General features: G+C 43.7%; 1 protein-coding gene and 1 long non-coding RNA gene across 7 annotated transcripts in view; one reads left to right on the forward strand and one right to left on the reverse strand.

Moving 5' to 3' along the window:
• Window positions 1-18,650, forward strand: part of LOC128688923 (plexin-B) — a gene marked incomplete at its 3' end in the record, with an annotated part of 822,775 nt that extends 804,125 nt beyond the window's left edge. For 3 of the 5 annotated variants that reach the window (XM_053776978.2, XM_053776980.2, XM_053776979.2), the window contains 6 exon segments: window positions 5,161-5,294; window positions 6,359-6,560; window positions 7,120-7,266; window positions 14,640-14,702; window positions 17,428-17,581; window positions 18,483-18,650. In XM_053776978.2, coding sequence (XP_053632953.2) covers window positions 5,161-5,294; window positions 6,359-6,560; window positions 7,120-7,266; window positions 14,640-14,702; window positions 17,428-17,581; window positions 18,483-18,650 — 868 coding nt within the window. 5 annotated transcript variants of the gene reach the window in all.
• Window positions 1-20,924, reverse strand: part of LOC138852765 (uncharacterized) — a 392,759-nt gene that overhangs the window by 6,559 nt on the left and 365,276 nt on the right. Inside the window, exon 5 of one of the 2 annotated variants that reach the window (XR_011392063.1) lies at window positions 6,343-6,554. The exons of the other annotated variant lie outside the window; for it this stretch is intronic. This is a non-coding gene — a long non-coding RNA (uncharacterized lncRNA). The remainder of the gene's footprint in view (window positions 1-6,342; window positions 6,555-20,924) is intronic. 2 annotated transcript variants of the gene reach the window in all.

Genomic DNA, 20,924 nt, shown 5'->3' on the forward strand with positions numbered 1-20,924 from the left:
AGCTAAGAACTATAGACCAATAGCTCTGACGTCCCACATCATAAAAATCTTTGAAAGAGTGCTAAGAAGCAGGATTGCAAATCACCTGGATTCCCAAAATCTGCACAATCCAGGGCAACATGGGTTCAGGGCAGGTCGCTCCTGCCTCTCACAACTACTGGATCACTATGACATGGCCTTGGATGCGCTGGAAGGAAATCAGAAAGCAGATGTAATATACACAGACTTTGCAAAAGCATTTGACAAATGCGATCATGGCGTAATAGCCCATAAAATACGTGCTAAAGGAATAACTGGGAAAGTGGGGAGACGGATCTTCAACTTCATAACAAATCGAACACAAAGAGTAGTGGTCAACAGAGTTAAAATCGGAGGCTGGCATAGTGAAGAGCTCTGTTCCACAAGGCACAGTATTCGCCCCCATCTTATTCCTTATCCTCATATCAGACATAGACAGAGATATACACCACAGCACCGTATCATCCTTTGCGAATGATACTAGGATCTGCATGAGGCTGTCATCTGCTGAGGACGCGGTTAGCCTCCAAGAAGATATAAACAAAGTTTTCCAGTGGGCAACGGTAAACAATATGATGTTCAATGAGGACAAATTCCAACTACTCCGTTATGGAAAACTGGAGGAGATAATAACTATAACAGAGTATACTACTGACTCCGGCCATACAATAGAGCGGAAAAATAATGTAAAGGACCTGGGAGTAGTAATGTCTGAGGATCTCGCTTTCAAGGATCACAACAGTGCCACGATCGCACGTGCAAAGAAAATGATAGGATGGATAATAAGAACTTTCAAAACGAGAGATGCCAAGCCAATGATGATCCTTTTCAAATCACTTGTTCTCTCTTAACATCTCCATTCAAAGCAGGTGAAATCGCAGATCTAGAGAGTGTACAGAGATCCTTTACTGCACGTATAAGTTCTGTCAAGCACCTTAACTACTGGGAACGCTTGGAAGCACTTGACTTGTACTCGTTGGAAGGCAGGAGGGAGAGATATATCATAATCTACACTTGGAAAATCTTGGAAGGAATGGTCCCAAATCTGCACTCAGAAATCACTCCTTACGAAAGTAAAAGACTGGGCAGGCGATGCAAAATGTCCCCAATAAAAAGTAGGGGCACCATTGGTACACTAAGGGAAAACACCATAAGTGTCCGGGGCCCAAAACTGTTCAACAGCCTCCCATCAAGCATTAAGGGAATTGCCAATAAACCCCTGGCTGCCTTCAAGAGAGAGCTGGACAGATACCTAAAGCCAGTGCCGGATCAGCCGGGCTGTGGCTCGTACGTTGGACTGCGTGCGGCCAGCAGTAACAGCCTGGTTGATCAGGCCCTGATCCATCGGGAGGCCTGGTCATGGACCGGGCCGCGGGGGCGTTGATCCCCGGAATAACCTCCAGGTGGTGCTATCCCTGCGCACTTATCATGGTGGCAGCGATGTGCGGGGTGCTGAATATTCATAGTGAGGGCTGCTTTTCTTATTTGCCAGGGAAAAACTGGAGACTCCCCTTGTTTATCGCCAAAGAGTCGAGCTGCTGCGTGTTTGTGGAGAAACACAGTATAAATTGGTAAATAAAGTTGTGAGAGTCGCCCAGGGGACTGGGTGAAGGGGATGAAAGAGTGGAAAGATTAATGGGTAGATACATGGAGGGATGCATAGTAGTTAATAATAATAATAATAATAATAATCATAATTATTTCTACAAGTACATGATACAACTTATACAACCGTAGCTGACATCACTGACATACTATATAGAAAGTCCCTGGTTATGCAGAGCATTTCTGGCAGATTAGGTTAGTTTTGTCCCCAGGATGCAACCCGCATCAGTCGGCTAACACCCAGGCACCTACTTATTGCTAGGTGAACAGGAACAGCAAGTATCTTAAGGAATCACGCCCCAATATTTCCACCCGTATACGGGATCGAACCACGGACCTCAGTGTGACATTTACAGAACAGTGACCGTGTAGGTCACTCAGCACACAAACAGGCATAAAAAATATACACAACACAAAAAAGGATAAAAGCAACAGAAAATTCCATCAACGACCATAAACACTTAACACAAATACTATCGTACTAAATTGAAATAGCCAGTATCAATTAAAATGTAGTAATATCAAAATGATTGCCCTAAAAGTTCCCCGAGATCCCTACAGGTGCCTCGGTAACAATAAAAGCCATATAACTGAAAGCAAACTGGAGGTCAAAGCTTCGAACCTTTAGTGTTACATATACATTTTTTAATGTGATCCACAGTCAGCCACAGATCAAAAGCTACACAGAGGGCGACAGGAGCACTTTTGTGCAAATGGCTATGGATGAGATGTTTGCCTGATTGGAGAGGTGGGTGAATAGATGGCAGAATGGGTGAACAGAAGGATGAGTGATTGGAATGAGGGGGGGGGATTAAGAGTCCCGTTCAGGGCAAATTACAAACGGGTTATCAGTTGTGGTCCATGACCATCGTCTAGTTTCCATTCCCAACGTGTGGTGCTGGGATACCTGTGTTTGTTACTGGGTGGGTGAGGGCCGTGTCGTGCTAGAATTACCTACATGATTGTATTACTGAGTGTATGGGAGCTATGGGATTTGGCTTCATTTGCCTAACCATTAATATGGGAGGTGATCTGCAGTTAGTGTGATGAAATGCGTCACGCCGTAGATGTGCGTCTATATGCAGCCTCCATGAGAAAATTACACAGCCTCGCCGGGGGAACTACACAGCCCTTCAGCGTGTTGTTGAAAGTGTTGTGGGGGTTGCCAAGCTGTCAACCCCATGATGGATAACCGCCCCCACACCTTCCTGCTTCTCTCCGCGCCCTGAAGCCTATCCTCATCTCCATCTCCACCCCTAACCCCAACTTGCCTCCCCACCCCTCGCTTTCTCGGGCCTCCTCGTCCACTGTGCGGCTCGTGTTCCCTCACACCTCCAAGACTCCATAAACCACCTCAAAATTTACCATACCTGTCACACTAGTAAGATCTTGCAGCGCTTATTATTATATTACTGAGGAAGTGGTAAGTCCAAAAGGAGTCATGCAACTCCTGGGAAATAGGACGCAGGTCACAGGTAAATCTAATCATACAGGGAAGGGGCAGCTTCAGTTTCTTGGCTCCGGGAATCCTTCACCGGCATGACAGTGCCCCAGTTGAATGGAAAGTCCCGTTGAGCGATCCCCAGGTCTCCGTCAGGTCATCCTGTCATGTTGACGATGCAAGTTAGTCTGACCTTTCAGCTCTGCTCTCGTTGCCATCGTTCTACGGATACGTTAATTTGATTTTATATTCCTGTAAGTATTTTTGTGATTTGTCTATAGAGTAAACCATACACTGACCGCATGGGTAATATATACACTATTATAATCATAAATAAGCGCTAAACCCACAAGGGTTATACAAATAACCTACAGTCAGCAGTGCAAGAAAAACGTGACTGTTTTGAGTATAACTAGAGAAGCTCATAAAACGTTATCGCCTGATGCGGGTCTCTGGTTCAATTGAAAATATTTGCGTTTTTCTGTACTGTTGAATGTGGGTTATTCCTATGTGAGTTTGTCTCGTATTCCTATTATTTTTACCTGTGACCTGTTTAGAGTGTTTTCCTACTCTCGTGGCAAGACCTTCCCTGTTTGTTGCCTAGTCAACCAGATTATTGCTATTGGCGGCTTGTCGACCCACAAAGCCATTACTCCGCGGAGGTAGTGATTCAGTTTCCTTATGAAAGCTTCTACACTTGTTCCAGTAATATTTCTGATATCTGTTCGTAACGGTATCAGTACTCTGTGAAGACCTATGGATGTTGACATAGTGTAACCCATGGCTACTAAGATGGTGTCTTGTATTCCTGTATGGATACTGTGCCTTGTATCCTGTGTATATGTCAACGAGTCCTCGTAGCTCACGTAAGCACCTATGGATGTCTCGCATACGGTTTTGCAGCAAATTTCTGTTAGGTTAGGTATATGGATAATGGTTAATATTTTCTTGATTTTTAGGTACAACGTTATTTGGATCCTTGTTATTAAAGTCTCTCTTAATATTAAGTTATCATTCATTTTGGGAGATTCATCAGTTCAGGAAACATTATAATTTTCATATTTTTTCAGTAAGCGCTAAACCCACATGGGGTCAAAAAACACGTTTACTATTCCTTAGATGGTGTTTTCATTTTAGTATTAATAGAAATACTGATAGTTTAAGATAGGAAATTCAAATGGTAATCACAGCGCCTGTAGACTGAGGGTTAATGAAGATTTTCATCCCAGGAGGGACTTGCATCAATTATTTGGATCCAGAGATCTTCACTGGCATTATTCCCCCCCCCCCTCCATTTCCCTTGAAGAGTTAATACGTAATAATTATATGTAAAGTAGAATGTAATGAAAAGATTTGTACGTGAAATACAGATTGATGGCAAATTAGCTATGGTGAGGCTGTATAGTCAGTTGATGAGTCAGTTGTAGTGAGGTTGTATAGTCATCTCATGACTTAACTGTAGTAAAGTTGTATAGTCAGCTAAATTTTTATTGTATGTTATCGTGATTTCTTCCTAGAGCAATGATTTGTATATTTATAGGGAGCGGTAAACCCGTGTGGGTCACTCAGACGCAGAGTAAATGGTGGAAATACGTCTGTCTACTAATTTCGAGACTGCCACTTGACACTACTTTCTGATGAAGGGTTCTTTATTCAAGTTATTTTACCAATCCTCCCAGCCTGCTGGCCTAATAAACACCAGACGAACCTGGCCCAAGGCCGGGCTGCAGGAATAGAAGTCTCGAAACCCAAGAAAGGTGTATCAAGGTTTCCCTTTCTTGGATTGAATCTTACTACGTCTCATTTCTAAGCGCTGCCTGGAAATGAGACGATGAATTAAATATTCCACTCCTTGAAGGGTAATGGGATTAATGTAAGACATAGGAGCTGTTTTACTACCAGAGTCGGCGTCAGGCTCTCTATGAAAGTGATTAGAGATTTCTAATTGGGATCTAAACTTCAGTGGTCAGGCGGGTAGAGCATGCGTCTGGGAAGCTCTGTTCCACAGGTTCACCCCCCCCCCCAACTCATTCTATTTAAAGCTGTAGCAGTCACAATATTGGTGAGTATAGTTGGTGAGATCTTTATTTTTGCAGGCGCGAGCACACGGTCCCCGCACCAACTACGACGTGGCCATGTTGCAGTTTGAACAACTGATAGCTAATAAGCATTTTCTTCTCTCCTTCGTCGATACCCTCGAGTCGCAGAAATCCTTCAGTATCAGAGACAAGTAAGCAGAGTCCCAGAAGTTTTCTCAAAGTATTTGTTGCTAATATTCCGTCCTCCAAGACGTGCCACATTATCATCTCTCCTTCTGCTGTTTCCATATTTGCTACATCATCTTTGCCTCGCCATTGCTTCTGTTCTCTAAATGCTAATATGTAGTAAATAAAACGTAACTTCTATAAAACCTGCAACTAAAGTGAATACAAGACTTAGACATGAATTTGATCTGGATTTTGTTACACTAATCAGTGTCACAAAATTTAAAAGATAAAGAAATGTAAACCTATTGAATGAAAATTAAATATTGGAATGGAAGACGAATGGGTAGCCTCGCTAAATTATCAGGTGCATATAAAGTAGCTTTGAATTGATGTTACCTCTGAAGTTGAGTGTGGGGGATTGATGAGTGGTTAAGAAGTACATAAGTGCTTAGTGTGTTAGATAAGAATATTGTGTAGTGTATAAGAGCATTGATAGGTGGGTATATGCGTTGTGTGGTGAATAAAAATGGGTTGTGTAAGGCAATAGTGTTCTCTGTGTTAGATAGGGATATTGTGTGGCATACAAGAGCATTGTTAGGTGGATAAGTGCGTTGTATGGTGAATACGTTGTTTGGGGGGATGAGTGCTTTGTGGGGTGGGTTTTATGAGGGGAGTGAGCGTCACGCCAATACCGGAGAGACTTAATACTCTACAGTGTGCACACTACATACCCTCCATATATACACTATACAATGTATAGTAATACACTCATCACGCACGATGCCTGAGTGTTATTTTAGGTGCAGTAATTCAGGGCATGAAGCAGTGTTTTATGCTGGTAATAATAGCGTGATCATGTAATTAGTGGCTGCCTGCTGTGAGTGGCGAGAGTGGAGGTGGTGGAAGGTGAGTTGGGTAGCTTGTGAGAGGGAGTGGAAGGTTGGTTGGGGAAGGTGAGTGGGAGCAAATAACATCAGTGGGAGATGTGTGAGTGAAGGACGTCAATGAGAGGTGTGTTGGAGAGAGGATGCCAGTGGGAGATGTGAAGGATGTCAGTAGGAGACCACTAACCATCTTGTCGTTGTAGGGTGAACGTAGCGTCGCTAGTGACAGTGCTGCAGATGGGTAGGATGGAGTACCTGACGGAGGTGATGCGCTGCCTGATGCTGCGTCTTGTGTCGTCTGCAGCAGCCACCAAGCATCCCCAGCTGATGTTGCGCAGGACGGAGAGTGTGGTCGAGAAGATGCTCACCAACTGGATGGCGCTCTGCATGTACGGCTACCTGAAGGTGATTATTATTATTATTGTTGTTGATATAACTCCTGGAGAATTGGAGGAGCCATCAAATTTGATCCTAGGAAGGACAGGGTAGTTAAAATTCTTTTGATGAAGAGTCCTTCACTTGCATCTAGGCACACCCACTGGAAGAGACCTCAGTATGAGCGCCTTTTCACCAAGTAGAATTAGTCACAATACCGTGGCTGGCACAATTACTTGCCTCGTCCTCCAGCATTTTCTCTGTCGTGGCTTTATAATGGTTCATGAAGAACTGAAGTGTCGTCTAATGTTGCCACTCCAAATTGTGGGTTAAATTGCTTTCTTTCATCACTTCTTGCTTCTTCGCAGACTAATTTATGGCTTGGGAGCTAAAATTGCTGTTGCGTCAATACGAGGTTACGAGGTTATGTTACCCAATGTTAAGTATATTTATCTGCCTTGCATTATGTTTATTTTCCGGTGTAAGAGGATTAGCAGCTACTAATTATAGTTGGTGGTGGCTGTACAAGATCCCACGCTGCCTCACTCAATCCTAGCACACAACTATTAATCTTCATTATTTGTGTCAGGGGGATGCGGGCACGGCGCTGTTCCTGCTCTACAAGGCCATCAAGCACCAGGTGGAGAAGGGCCCAGTGGATGCCCTCACCCACGACGCCCGCTACTCCCTCTCGGAGGAGCGCCTTCTGAGGGAACAGGTGGAGTTCAGCCCCGTGGTGAGTGTGCAGCCTACCAACGCTACACACAGCTCCTGCTGGTGTTGGCAGTGGATTTTAATGTCACTAGTGCTTTTGGATAAATGGAGTGGATATACAAACTAAAGTCTTCCCTTAGGTTAAACGCTTAAGCAACTAATTCAGAGTATGAAGGACACTTAAATCTTTTATATAGTCAAAATTTAAAGGTTTCATAAATGGTTTATTTAGGGAAAAGGTAGAATCTACCTGGAAGAGAACCGCCTAGAGTAATGGAGGACAGACGGTAGTGATGGTAATGCTTGCGGGGGCTTTTGTATGGGGCTTACGGCCACTGCTTTGAGGGGGGGGGGCAGGGCTGTCCTCGCTTCTGCTGGTGCTAGCTTCAGGGAAATACAACTCGACCAAAGCTTCGTACTTTATACTAGCAACTTGGTTCGGCCTCTTAACTGATATTTTTACATCTAGAGTTTTGTCGCGGGTTCATTATACATGGAGAAACAATGCTCTAAGATTTTTAGATTTTGCTGCCAAAGCTGCTGTTAGTTTATAAAAGTTAAAATAGCTGACTTATGTACAGTGCTAATATTATGTTGAAAAACGTGTACTGTACACGTTCAGACAGTTTCTTTGTTTTGTGCTTTCTATTTCGTACATTCTCTTATAGAATACTGGATTGCAAATAAAATGATACTGCAAAAGTGCCAGGGTGTGTGTTTACCGTTGGTGGTAGTTGTGGGCCGTGGGATAATTCACTTTTTTTTTTTTTTTTTTAACTTCTGGTTCTAGTGTGGACGAGGAGGAAAGGGGCAGTGATTGCCTCTTAACAATGAGTAGGAGAGGCGTACAAGACTATTTCTCACGTTCCCTTCTGCTCCATGTCGCCAGTGCTCACTGCATACGAGATTCATGACTAGTATAGATTAATTTTATATTTTAGCACATTGTGTTGATTGCTGAAGTCTTGTATTATTATTTTCACAAAAAATGGGCCAAACTTATGCAACGCAGTCCATCGTGTCTCCAAACATTTTCTTAATTCATTATGATTTAAAGAGCCTGTCGCAGTATATATGAATTGTCAATAGTAACTACGACTGTAGAAACAAGGCTGCACACTGGTGTGCCTGACAGCAGTTTATTTACCAATGGTAGTGGTGGGGAATCATTTATAAACTGGCGGCGAGGAGAATCAACGTCATAATTCTTTCACGGTACATAAAGACTTGTCCCATGAAAGCCTAGACGCGCCCAGCACCGCACAGACTAAAATGGCTATTGACTGCTCACTGAAAGAGACTTATTGAGTACACAGCTGTTATGTTTTTTTTGAGTTAACAGTGTAAGTGAAGGTGCCACGGCTAGACCTGAGATTCAACTTCTGGTCTCCTAAGAATCATTAGTTTGTGTGTTGTCTGCTCTTTGTCTAGCTGTGTTCCTTACTTCGCTTAGGCTTTAGTTGAGTACATTATTATTATTATGAGGGAGCGCTAATCCCGTAGGGATTATACAGCACCTGTGGAGGGGGGGATTGAAGGCATTCAGGATCAGTTCAGGGAACGGGAGCACAGATCAGGAACCCCTCGCCAGAATCAAGGAACCTCCCTTGAAGGGTTGGGTACAGTCGAGAGATACAGTACGGTATTAGAGCGCTCTTTAGCCTATAGCCAGGACACTACCGTAGACTAACTTACCTCTGTGTAGGGTATTAGTATGCTCCAAAGTCTGACTGTAGTGTTGACTTTACCATCAACTAGCAACGCTCCATAGTCTATCTTTGGTGACTCACAATACGCAGCTTCGCTTCACCTTTGGTTTTGCTGTTAAACACTTGACAGGTTCACGCATTATGTACTGAATCAGTCAGGTTGTTGGCTAAGTGGACCCGCCAGCAGGTAAACCACAGGAAGAAAATTCATTTTGGATGCGGTCCTAGCCCACTGCTCAGCAATCGACGGTCCGCTCGGTCTTGTCAAGTCAGGAACACAAATTAATCTGCTGGTTTCGTTAACCGTGAGTAATACACACAAATTTTAATATGCTCATTTCTGTTATGGTATCTCAAAAGGCTAAGTTATTAATCACTAATATTGTATTTTTTTATGTTGATTTTTTGGAGAGGAAGGGAAGTTTTGTAAAAAAAATAAGTTTGTACATGGTATTATTACAGTCACAGAGGAGTGCTGAACCCTTGGGGGGTCATGTAACGCCTGGGGGAATGGGAGGTATCCAGGTTCAATCCAAGGAAGGGGAGGGCAAGTATAATCCCTTGGATCAAGAGCCCCTCGCTATCATAGTACATGTTACAAAAGAGTGCAGTTAGGTAGTGCGCCTCTCATTGATGCTGAATGACCCTTACTGGTTTATTGCTTCACATAACTAAATCTCTCCCAGTGCTACTTATTTTTTCAAAAGTACTTTGAGTCTGCACCTGGGGACGGTGGCCGTCTCGACTGATGACCCTCTCACACTAATGTGCTTCATTAGCCCGAATCTATTTCTCAATGGGAGGCCAGGTGGCTCTTATCCTATAGTGGTGGTAGTGGTAGCCTTGGTACTGCTAGGATAGGAAGAAAGGGTATGAGAGGCGCAGAGTTATGGTAGTGGAGTGGTTGTTGGTTTTGTTGGGAATGCATGAGAATAATGGCTGTGTTGAGGAAAGAGTGTAAGACGAACAGGGTTGTGGCAATGGACTGTTTGGCGGTGCTGCTGCTGAAATGAGTAGATAGAAGAGAGTTTGAAATACACTGAGTAATAACATGGGTGTTGACAGATACCTGTTCACGATGCGAGGTGGGAAACATACAAGGCAAGTGCAACAATGGCTGTTTCTTGACATGACCGTTGACAATTTTTTTTATAACGTATTGCATGAACCGCAACTTATATAGAGGGCCGCCAAACAAACAAAATTGAAAAACATTACAGATCCATCCATGCATTTCCGGATCTTGCCTACATTTAAAGCTCCTAATGTATTCTAGTAAGCTTGTATCTGGAAATGTTTCTCTCGGGGCGAGCGTTACCAGTCTGCTGACAGCAAAACCAAAATACAAGCTTACATATCCCGTCACAGCGGGGACGAGAGGAGAGGCTTGTCTGCATGTTGAGGCTAGATATTGTAAGGCAACAACTGTAATTGATGTGGGCATGTTTGTCGCGGTGGATTACACATGCCTTGTTGTCCACTCACCAAACATATGCTCTTGAATCCTGGTGATAATGACCAGCGATATTTCAGATCCAACGAAGTTATTGCATTATCCGAGGGAGTGTGTAGATACCTACATTGTCACCCCTGCTGCTGTGCGTGGTTCAAGTGGAGTAGCCAGGTATTGGGCGAGGTTTAGCCTTGCCCAGAACTTCTCAGCGCTAGTTTCGATATTCTGTGTATTCGATAATACTCTCGAGATATCACTGCTGCTGTGTGTGGTTCCACATCCCTGTTGCTGCGAGTAGTTACCGTGTTGTGTTGGAATTGTTTTATCTGTCTGATAATCGACCGCAGTGTACAAATAACCTGCACATAGGAGAAAGAAGCTTATGACGACGTTTCGGTCCGACTTGGACCATTGATCACACACACACACACTAACACGAAGGTGTTAGTGTTCGAGTTATATGTGTATTGTTCCAGTCACGGTATTGTGCGCCTTTGTTCTTGAATCGATCACAATGCTGCAGGAAGGCAGCTGCTACTGGACAGAGCCAAATTGTGTGGGCGTGAATAGAATTGCATGGGCTTTAAAAATCCTATTTGGAAGGGTGTCAAGGATAATATGGGAGTGGCTGTAACAAGGATACTAGCCCTCATTTCCTGCTCTACCGTACTCGGCACTCGGACCCCTAAATATTTGGAAGAGCGTCTTACAGAAGTACAACGTTTGTATAAAATATAATCCTTGAAAAAGAATAAAAGGAGAACAGGCGTTGAGAAGGAACAAAGACACTAAAAACGAAAATAAGTCGAACTACAAATGATTGAAAATAGGACAGTCTTATTGTAGGCACCTGGCCTTAGCGGTCAGCATTCAGCGCACAACCGAGAAGTCGCAGGTTCAGTCCCAGGGCAAGGCGAGAGACATTTGGCTGTCTCCTTACAGCTAGTGCCCCTGGTCACCTAGCAGTTAAGTACCTGAGCGTTAATCGACTGTTGCGAGTCATACACTGGGAGTTGTAAATGTTTGAGAAACTCAAACCTGGAAGGCTGCAGCTTGAGTTAAAAGGCTTTATATTTATGTGAATCATCATTTTGGCATATTTGTGGGTCATTCAGCCCAAAGACTGGTGGGGGATCGATCCTCCGTCAGCTAATCGCGAGATAAAATGCATTTCTTAAAATGCGAAAAATGCGTTCCTTTTTTTGTTGAATGACTGTAGATATCACATAAAACTTAATTTTTTACAAAGGGGGGGGGTAGGATCACTAAGTTGGAGAGAACTCCAGAGAGCAGATCATAATATTAAGAGGAATTTTCCTATTGCTCGTAAACGCAGATTGGGTACTGCTAAATAACATTTGTTTTATTAACAGCATCATTTGATGCATGGTTGAAGACCATGAGCAAAGACCGAGGATATTTATGGAAATGCTTGGGTCATTGAACGTTATTCACTCCACACATACTTGGGGGCATGAGGAAACACCTACTATTTCGTAATAATGGTAGAATTACCGACAGAAATGTTAAACAGATGGACATAGATGTAGTTAATGTGACATTTTATTGTGGGAACATTTCGCTCTCCAAGATCTGAGTCAAGCCGGCTTGGCAAAGCTCCTGGAGAGCGAAACAGTGCCACAATGAAATGTCACATTAGTTGCATCTGTGTCCATTTACCAAACACGTACCATTTCGTATATAAAACAATGTTTTCTCATGTTCGATGTATCACATATCTAATGATGCTCCTGATACAACAGTTGACGCTTAGCCTTACCCAGTCTTCCTTATGTGACTTTTGTAACTAACATTATTCTTCTCCGCTCCTGCTCTTCTGACGTGTTCCGTTACCACCAGTAATATCCTCGGCGCATCTTTCTTGCCACCTTATTGGCTCCTGGTGATGAACTGGTGAATAAGGAAAAATGATGGGCGGTACCTGGATGCGAGGAGGGACATACACACGTTCTCTCCTCCACACACTTTTCTCTTACTCCTCTTTTTCTATTTACAGATATTCTTTAATTCGCTTCCAGTGTTTGTTCCAGGTCTCTGGCTGTTACCCTTGAAATTTATAACTTAAAATATCAACTCCCACCTTTAGATTAACTCTGAAGACATGCTCTCTCATTGAGGTTATTAATTCAAAATGTATAATCCAACCTTGAGCCCCACGTAATGAGATAATTGTCCGAGGGGAGAAAAGTGCAAGCTAGGTTGTCTTGACACTACCTGGATCTCTCCTCGTTGTCTTGACACTACCTGGATCTCATCGTCGTGTGAGCAACAGCTCACATAATTTCTCCTGCTTTTCTTACCTCTTCTGCCCACTTTTTTTTTCCCCTGAAGCTTTTTGCCTACCTTTTCATGCACCTGCCTTCCATGCCACCTCTCATACCACCTTGGCCGACTCATAGGCTCAAGCTAAGGGAATTCACGCTCTCATTTTCCTTGTGGTGGCTCTGACCTGAGGCTCACTTTCTTATTCTTCTTCCTTTTTGGATTTTTCTTTTGCGTGTCGAAACCCAATTCACAGGTGGCGTGCGGAGCAGCTGGTGAAAAATAGCCCCATCTGGGTAAATTGCATAATCAATGAGCCGCAGCAGCCACTCGCTCAACCGGCCCCCTGGGGAGGGCTGGAGACCGGTTGACGAGGGCAGGAGACCTGTGAATGAAAGGAATTCCCATGAATGAGGGAAAAGAATCGTGAATACCCACAAATAAGAGGAGATACGATAATAAGGGTAGGAGATCTGCTGCTAATGGGAGGAAACACTAATAAGAGGCGGCGGCCCGTGCTGATACATCCATTCGATTTACTTTTGGGATTTCGCGTTCTTGTGAACCCTCAATGTATTTCACATCGAATGTTATTGTTACCACACTCAGTTTCACCGAATTGAACAAGAAAAAATCTATACCTTGTGAATAAATTAAGTCTCTTGGTCTAGCAAATTTGAGGTAGTGTTCTTAAGCAGTGCCCTGCTGTAGAAAAATAAGTGTGTTCCTTGGCAGTGCTCTACTCTGGCAACTAAGGGTATGTTCTTAGGCACGACTCTTCAAAGTAGGAAGAGCGTTGCGTCATACAGCTCTAGCTTTGCTATGAAGGGGGATTTGTACTTTGATATATTAGGGCAACACAAATTAAGTGTATGAACGCCTGCAATATTTCTTCGTAGCTGGCATGCGACTTGAAGTACGACCATTTCAGATACTTATGGCCACGGTGGCTGACACAACTATGTTGCCATCCCCTTACGAGCACTACGCCAGGCCACCCCCCCCCGGCCTCCCATCATGCGCCCCTCTTCCCTACACCCACTCACAAGAACCTTCAGCTCCTAGTTCTAGGCGGTTCTGTTCCTGTTAGGCAAACGATTTATTAGTAGTAGTCTCCAAATAAGTCATTTGCTATATTGTACCTTGTATCACCTACATTATTTCTGCATGCCATAGCCTGTTGTAATTATGTCCTATTAGTTTATTACTGTTTAATGAATGTTTTGAGTGAGGGTGAGCAGCTGCGCCTCGTGTTCTCATAATGTATGACTTTCCTATCATATAGGAGGCCGACTTTGTAAAAGATTTACTTGAGCTTTATTGCTAAAAAAAAAAATCTCGTGGGATGTATCTGTAACGATTCCCTTTTAACTTTCTTTGTACACTGACGGTATTTTTTTTGACTTATTAAACCTCGGTGGCAGAGAGCATCTCCTCTTCCTCCTGCTCCTCTGGAATGAGTGAGCTCCTCTTGGAGGGAGTGAGCTTCTGCTCCTTCTGAAAGGAGTGAGCTTCTGTTTCTGGTGGAAGTAGTAGTAGTGAGCCGACAAGTAGATGAAAGACTCATGAAAGAGCGTAAGCCTTCATTAAAACTATTATATTGCACTGGAGAGAGTACCTGACAAGTTAGCAATGCAAGACACTCGCAGCAGAGCTCAAGCTACTCTGTCTTACCTTGCTATGTTTCATATCGCTGTAATAAAAACTCACGCTGTCTCACGTGTTTTCATCATCTACTCCTCCAGGAAGGAGTGGGCTCCTGGCTCCTCCAGGATGGAGCGAGTTCGTATTTTTATTTGTTTTTTTGAGCGAATTCCCGCCGCCCTGCTGGACAGGGAGAGGAGCACCTCTCATGCCCTGAGGTGCCGCCACAACGGGAGTCTCCCGGGCACAGGGTGTTCCTGGCACAGTTAACTCACCTGTAATCGGCTTCCTATTCTCTCCTTGCAGACCATCCACCTGCTTCATGATGACCCCCACTATGAAAAAATTCCCTACCAGACCACCTACAGTGTATGTATGCCTCGGGCGCTGTACACATACTTTGTACATACTTAGTTAACCACAAAAGTGTTCTCTCATATGTTTGAAATTGTAAGCAAACATGGTTACCATACGTAAGCATAGGTCGATGGAATGAAAAGGTTGGATACTATTTACCTCCATTCTGTAACACTGCACATGCTAAACTAATTCCTGGTGCTATCTTACTAATATTAGGATTTAAACGTTTTAACCCGTAGTTGAGCTTGTCGCTGTAGGGTTATGTAGCAAGAGGCTTACTAAACGCTTTTGTAATTGGCGAAAAGTTTCTTTCAGTTTCAAATTATGCATAAAGTAACTGTTTCCGGAAGACCAGGATGGCACATGATCACAGTGGTCACTAGAGCTGAATTCTTCAGGTCCGTAAGTTAGTCGGTAATTCTCAGCCAAGTTTGCCAGACAACCCACTTCCAGGCTCCTCAATACCACCTGAGATATTTGCCTTACATCCGCCAGGTTCACGCCTCACCAGAGAAGGGAGATTAATGAAGAGAATTCAGATATCACACACTGATTTTTAGCCACAGAATTGCAGGCTTTGCTTGTTCGGCAAGATCCGTTTTGCCAAGCAAGTTGAACCTATATTCATTTCTTGGTATAGCTCCCTGAAAATCAGCGTTTTGTCCAGGTTAGGCTTCTTAGACGCTATGCAAAATTATATATTTGCATACCATTTTTATTCTTAACTAATTTGTTTATCCATAAACTGTAATATATATATATTTTTTTAAAGAAAATTCGGCTTGTTTGCTTTGTACTGTAATTTACAGTTGCTATATAGTGTAAAATATTTTTTTAGCGCTGTTACTCAAGTGCCTGGACTAGGCTCAATAGTGCTAGTGGTATATTAGCAGCTGTGATGAGTACCAGCCAAGTGTGTGGGTCATGTGAACACGTTCTCGTGATCAGTATGACAACTGAAGCCTTCGCCTTTCCACACCCACGCCCATAACCCACCTACCACGGGTAACACTCACCCACCACGCCCATCACCCACTAAGTCTCAGACCAGCATTTAATGGATGATCACTGGAACGCTGCTGCCTCATTTGTGACGTGGGGCATTTTGGAGGCTTCCAGTATCTATCATTGAAAGTCAGGGATTTTTCGATGTCCTTATTTAGTGATCCCTAGTATCCTTAGATAAGCGTCTGTTGGGATTTTTAACCCGGAGGGTTAGTTACCCAGGGTATTCCAATAAAGTCGGTGCGTCATCAGGGACTATCTCCTCTTTCTAGTGGGGGATCCTTCAACCTTCTACCCCAGGATGCGACCCACGGCAGTCGACTAACACCCAGGTACCTACCTTCTGCTAGGTGAACAGGGACTGTAGGTGTGCGCAAACATGCCTAACTTTTCGCCCGTGTCGGGGAGCTATCCTCTATCCCTCAATATGTAAGCCGAGGCTGGTTTACAAAGAGACGTGTCTTTTTAAACCAATTTGGCGGTATCAATTACCAAGATTTATGCCAAGCTGAGGCTACCAATAGAACCACGAGTCTGGTGTCGTTGCTTAATGATCCCTGGTATACTCTCATGGGACTGCTTCTCACAAGGTAAGAAGACCACAGTAATGATTCTGATTTTAATGGCTTTCCGGTCTGCAAGACTGACATGAAAAAGTGCATGAGAGGATTACAAACCACTTGACTATCCGCCAAGGTGGGCACGACAGAAAGTGGGTGAATGGGGGTTTTCAGACCGCTGGCCGTCCGCCTAGGTGGGCATCGCAAAATGAAGGGAGTTTCAGATCACTTTTGTCGCAACAACTTTGTGACACTGCATGTATAGGCGGCATTACACTCAACTTTTATTTGTTAAATATATTCTGTACGATTAGTATCTACTTTTTGAGTTATGCATCGGAAATAAGACGTTTGCAGACTCTTATTTATATTCAAGTTATACATTGTATGAGGACAAGTGACTGCAGTTCTATAGGATTATCCCATGGGGAAAGTAAGGTTGCATGTCAGCCTTGACGTTAGCGGACGGAACATCGAGCCTTCGCTACTTCATGAGCTGAATAACCTAAAAGTGATTCGCACTGAACCCCTGGAATGGGAGGCAGTTAAGTGCTATCAAAAGGGAATGATACAGTTCCTTGGATCAAGAGCTCATGAAATTGAGGGGTTCGTAAATAAAACGTAATAATTTATTAAGGGAAAACTGTAAGTTGTATAAAACATAAATTAATCAATAACTCGATGAAACGGTGGTGGTGGTGGTGGTGGTGGTTGATGTTAATGGTAGTGGTGGTTGGTGCAGAAGCGATTGAGTGAATGTTGGATCAAAAAGTAGAGCAACAGCGCCTAGCCGCCCCCTCGTAGATCTGTTATTGTGGTGGGCGGTGGTGTGCAGGTCGGGTGGCTGGGTATACCACCCTTGATGTTGTCCGCCCTCCACGCCCACGCCCGCACCTCCTAGTGTAGTCACTGATAATCCTTACAATTGTACTTGACCACTTTTTGCTAGTTCTGAAATCGCATCGTATGTCAAAGATGTCAGTAGTAGCTGTACAACACTGCACGAGTAGCTCACCAATGTCACTCTTCTCGCACAGTAGATTATGACTTTCAACTCCCACTCTAGTTGATGCATCAAGTAGATAAAAGACTTTTTTCCCGGTTTATAGACTTTTAGATTGCAGGTTTGTGCTCTGGCTGGTAACGTGGTCTTCCTCGCCGCTCCACAGACGCTGACAATGTACGCTGAGGAGTACGAGGAGAAGGTGCAGGTGAAGGTCCTAGACTGTGACACCATCAGCCAGGTCAAGGCTAAGATCTTGGATGCTTTATATCGCAACACTCCACAGTCTCTGAGACCTTCCGTCCACGAGGTCGACCTCGGTAAGTAGCTCCTCCTTACCCCAAGTTCCTTTACTGAGAAATGAAAAATTTTGCAGAACAAGCTTTTTTGGAGGCAGTTTCGCTTTGTGTAAAGCTTTCATTGTGATGACTGGACAGGAGACTATGCAGAGAAACTTATCCAGTGAAAGCTTGTTCTGTGTCTTCGTCAGTATTTGCGGAAATAGGTCACTTGTTTCCATTTGCAAGGATAACTTAGTAGGCAGCTTCTTGCCCTTACATTACCTCTATCTGTAAGAACGATTTATTATCCCTACGAGTTAACACTTCCCCATTAGTATTCTCATTACTATCCAATCACCGTTGAATATGAAGTATTTGTATATTGTTCAAGGTACGTAATTAAACACAACTCAGGAGTACAGTACAAGAAAAAAAATCTGCAGCCACTCTCAGATAATCAGAACTGTCCCCCAATCCTCCTCCGTACCCAGGGAAATCTTTACACAATTCGCAGCTCCAGAAATGTCCTCAATCCATCTCCTTAACCCTGACTTTCTTCAGGACCACAGCTGACCTCTCCACACGTCTACACACGAGTGTTTCTTTTATCTTCTTCCCCCCCCTCTCTCTCTCTCTCTCTCTCTCGCTCTCTAAAAGACAATGCAGAAGAGTCCAGCTATTACTAGGACCAGTATAAACCAACATAGGTCTCCCGAGTTGTATGTGCTGGCTGGTGGTGTCAGATACACCTTGTGTTACTTTTAGAATATATGTGTCGTTCACTGGGCCTCGCTACCATTATGTTTTCTGTTTGTGCGAGACTCTGAGAAACCTGAACTGAAATTGAATTCCAGTAGTCATATACTCGAACACTACTACGTGTCTGAGTAGGGCGTATGGTAGTCTGTCCTGAGTAACCTGTGTGTGTGTTGTGTTGCAGAGTGGCGTCACGGGCGTGCTGGACGTGTGACGCTCAGTGACGAGGATAGGACGACGGTGACGGGCGTGGGTGGATGGAGAGGCATCAACAATCTTGCCCACTACGGGGTCAGAGACTCCGCAGTCATGGCTCTCATACCCCGGCAGAACGACTCATTCTCCTCGAACTGTGAGTGTCCGTGTGTGTCTATACTTCCATATGAGTGCAGGGGTCGAGTCTAGGCTCCTGGCTCTCATCTCTTAACTGGTCGCTACTAAAGTGTGTGTGTGTATGAGGGGTGTGTGCGTGCGCGCGCGTGCTTATCTATTTGTGGTTGCAGCGGGTTGAGTCGTAGCTCCTTTACCCGCGTCATCGCTGCTAGGTCCACTCTCCCTGCTCCATGAGCTTTATCGTATCTCTTTTTAAAGCTATGTATGGATCCTGCCTCCATTGTGTGTGCTCACCTATACATGGTTACAGGGGTAGAGTCTTAGCTCTTGGCCCCAGTTTGTACAACTACGGTGTGTGTTCGCGCGCGCACGTGGAATCTGTTCCGTCTGTTATAATTACATATTATTTTTATTGACAGCTTCTGATGGATTCATGTGGAAGCACTAAACCTGTAAGGGACAGACATCCTCGGGGCCGGGAGAATCAAGTTTTGATCCGAGGGAAGGAAGGGTAGCTCCAGTTCCATAGAATAAGAGCTAGTCACCAGCATCAATGCACCCTACGAAGTGACCACTTTTCATAACGGTATATTGGTCAGACACACACAGGATAATGGGTGCTGGATTGTTTTTGGTTGTCACGTGAGTGACTACCAGAGGTCGATATTGGACCGCTAATATCTGCTGCGACACTGATATTTTGTGTGGCATATTTACAGAGGTGTTGTGGAGGCGGCGGTGGCAACAATCTTTAGTCTGGCGCATCTGGGCTCAAGTGCTCGTCAACCTCTGCTAAACTTTCTTGGCTATTACCTTAATTGAAATAGTTCTTGAGCCTGTAAGATGCAAATGGGCCATCCATCATGCCGTCTTATCGAAGCTGATGCGGGGCAGAGGGGGTGATGGAGGTGAAGAGAGGGGGGGGGGGGGTGATGGAGCTTTCCATCCTCATTAAAAAAAAATCTTGGTAAACTACTTTTTCCTTTGGATTTCTTTCAGTTTCACTGTTTTTTAGGGTTCAGGGATTGGGATTTTTTTCCAGCTTTGTAATAAATCCTGTTGAATATCTAATGAAGTTGTATATTCTGTGGGTCCTTTCATCAACCATTCTATCCCCATCTAATATTATCACGCTCATCTACCTAATCCCACCTTCCATTACGCTCCACAAGAAGAAACTCCTCCTATTCCTCTGAAGATGTGTGTGTAAACACATGAAAGCACTCTTATTAATTTTATTTCCTATTTTCACTGTGGTATTTTGTTCATATTTACAACTGCTCGTTTTACTCTCGTTTCTTCATACACACACACAATATATATATATATATATATATATATATATATATATATATATATATTATAGTATATAAATGTTGTTAGGTATCTTTATTTCGAAACGTTTCGCCTACACAGTAGGCTTCTTCAGTCGAGTACAGAAAAGTTGATATAATTATATATATATATATATATATATATATATTATATATATATATATATATATATATAATATATATATATATATATATATATATATATATATATAATATATATATATATATAATAAAATATAGGGAGGTACCACCTCTAGAACTGTTATGGGGACCCTCATCCTCAGAGAAAAGAATAAACTTGCTTCTGGGAAAACTCAAGATTCTCCCTGAAGCTGTTTGAGAATTTTCTCCTACCACCCCCTATATTATGTATATATATTTTATTTAAAGACAAAATACATTGACAAAACATTCACAAAAATATGATACAAAGTAAAACAACATAGGTAACTCAGAGCTACATCTCGAATACTTCGTCCAGCTCCCCTGCGGTGGGCCGCGTGCCCAGAATGCTGCAGGCATTTCCTCTCTGGATCGCAACACTGAGTCTCTGAAAGAGGAAGCTGGTCGCCCTGTGGTCCTTGGTTTCTATGATGAGCTTTTCACCCAGCTCTTTGAGGAACTTTAGAGCACACTTGCCCCATGCTCCAAGGGTCTCCGACCCTATTGGAATGAAGTTATAGCAAGGGGGAAGGTCTTCATATTTTCGGATCTTCTGGGTCTCCCTGTGGCTGGCAGCTCCACCCCCTTCCACTACAGAGTATGGCAAGTAGGTGTCTGCCAATGTGGCAGCACAGGTGTAGTCCCAGGCAATCTGCTTTCCATCCTTCCAGGGTAGCATAGTGGCTCCATCAGGACGCTTTTGACTTCCATCAGACCTCTGTACTTGGGGTTCCCGTTGAGCTGGGCAACGGGCTGTGGCGAGGCTTCTCTTTATTATGTCATTGATCTCCTCATGT

Source organism: Cherax quadricarinatus, chromosome 16 (genome assembly GCF_038502225.1).
Source record: "Cherax quadricarinatus isolate ZL_2023a chromosome 16, ASM3850222v1, whole genome shotgun sequence".
NCBI lineage: Eukaryota > Metazoa > Arthropoda > Malacostraca > Decapoda > Parastacidae > Cherax > Cherax quadricarinatus.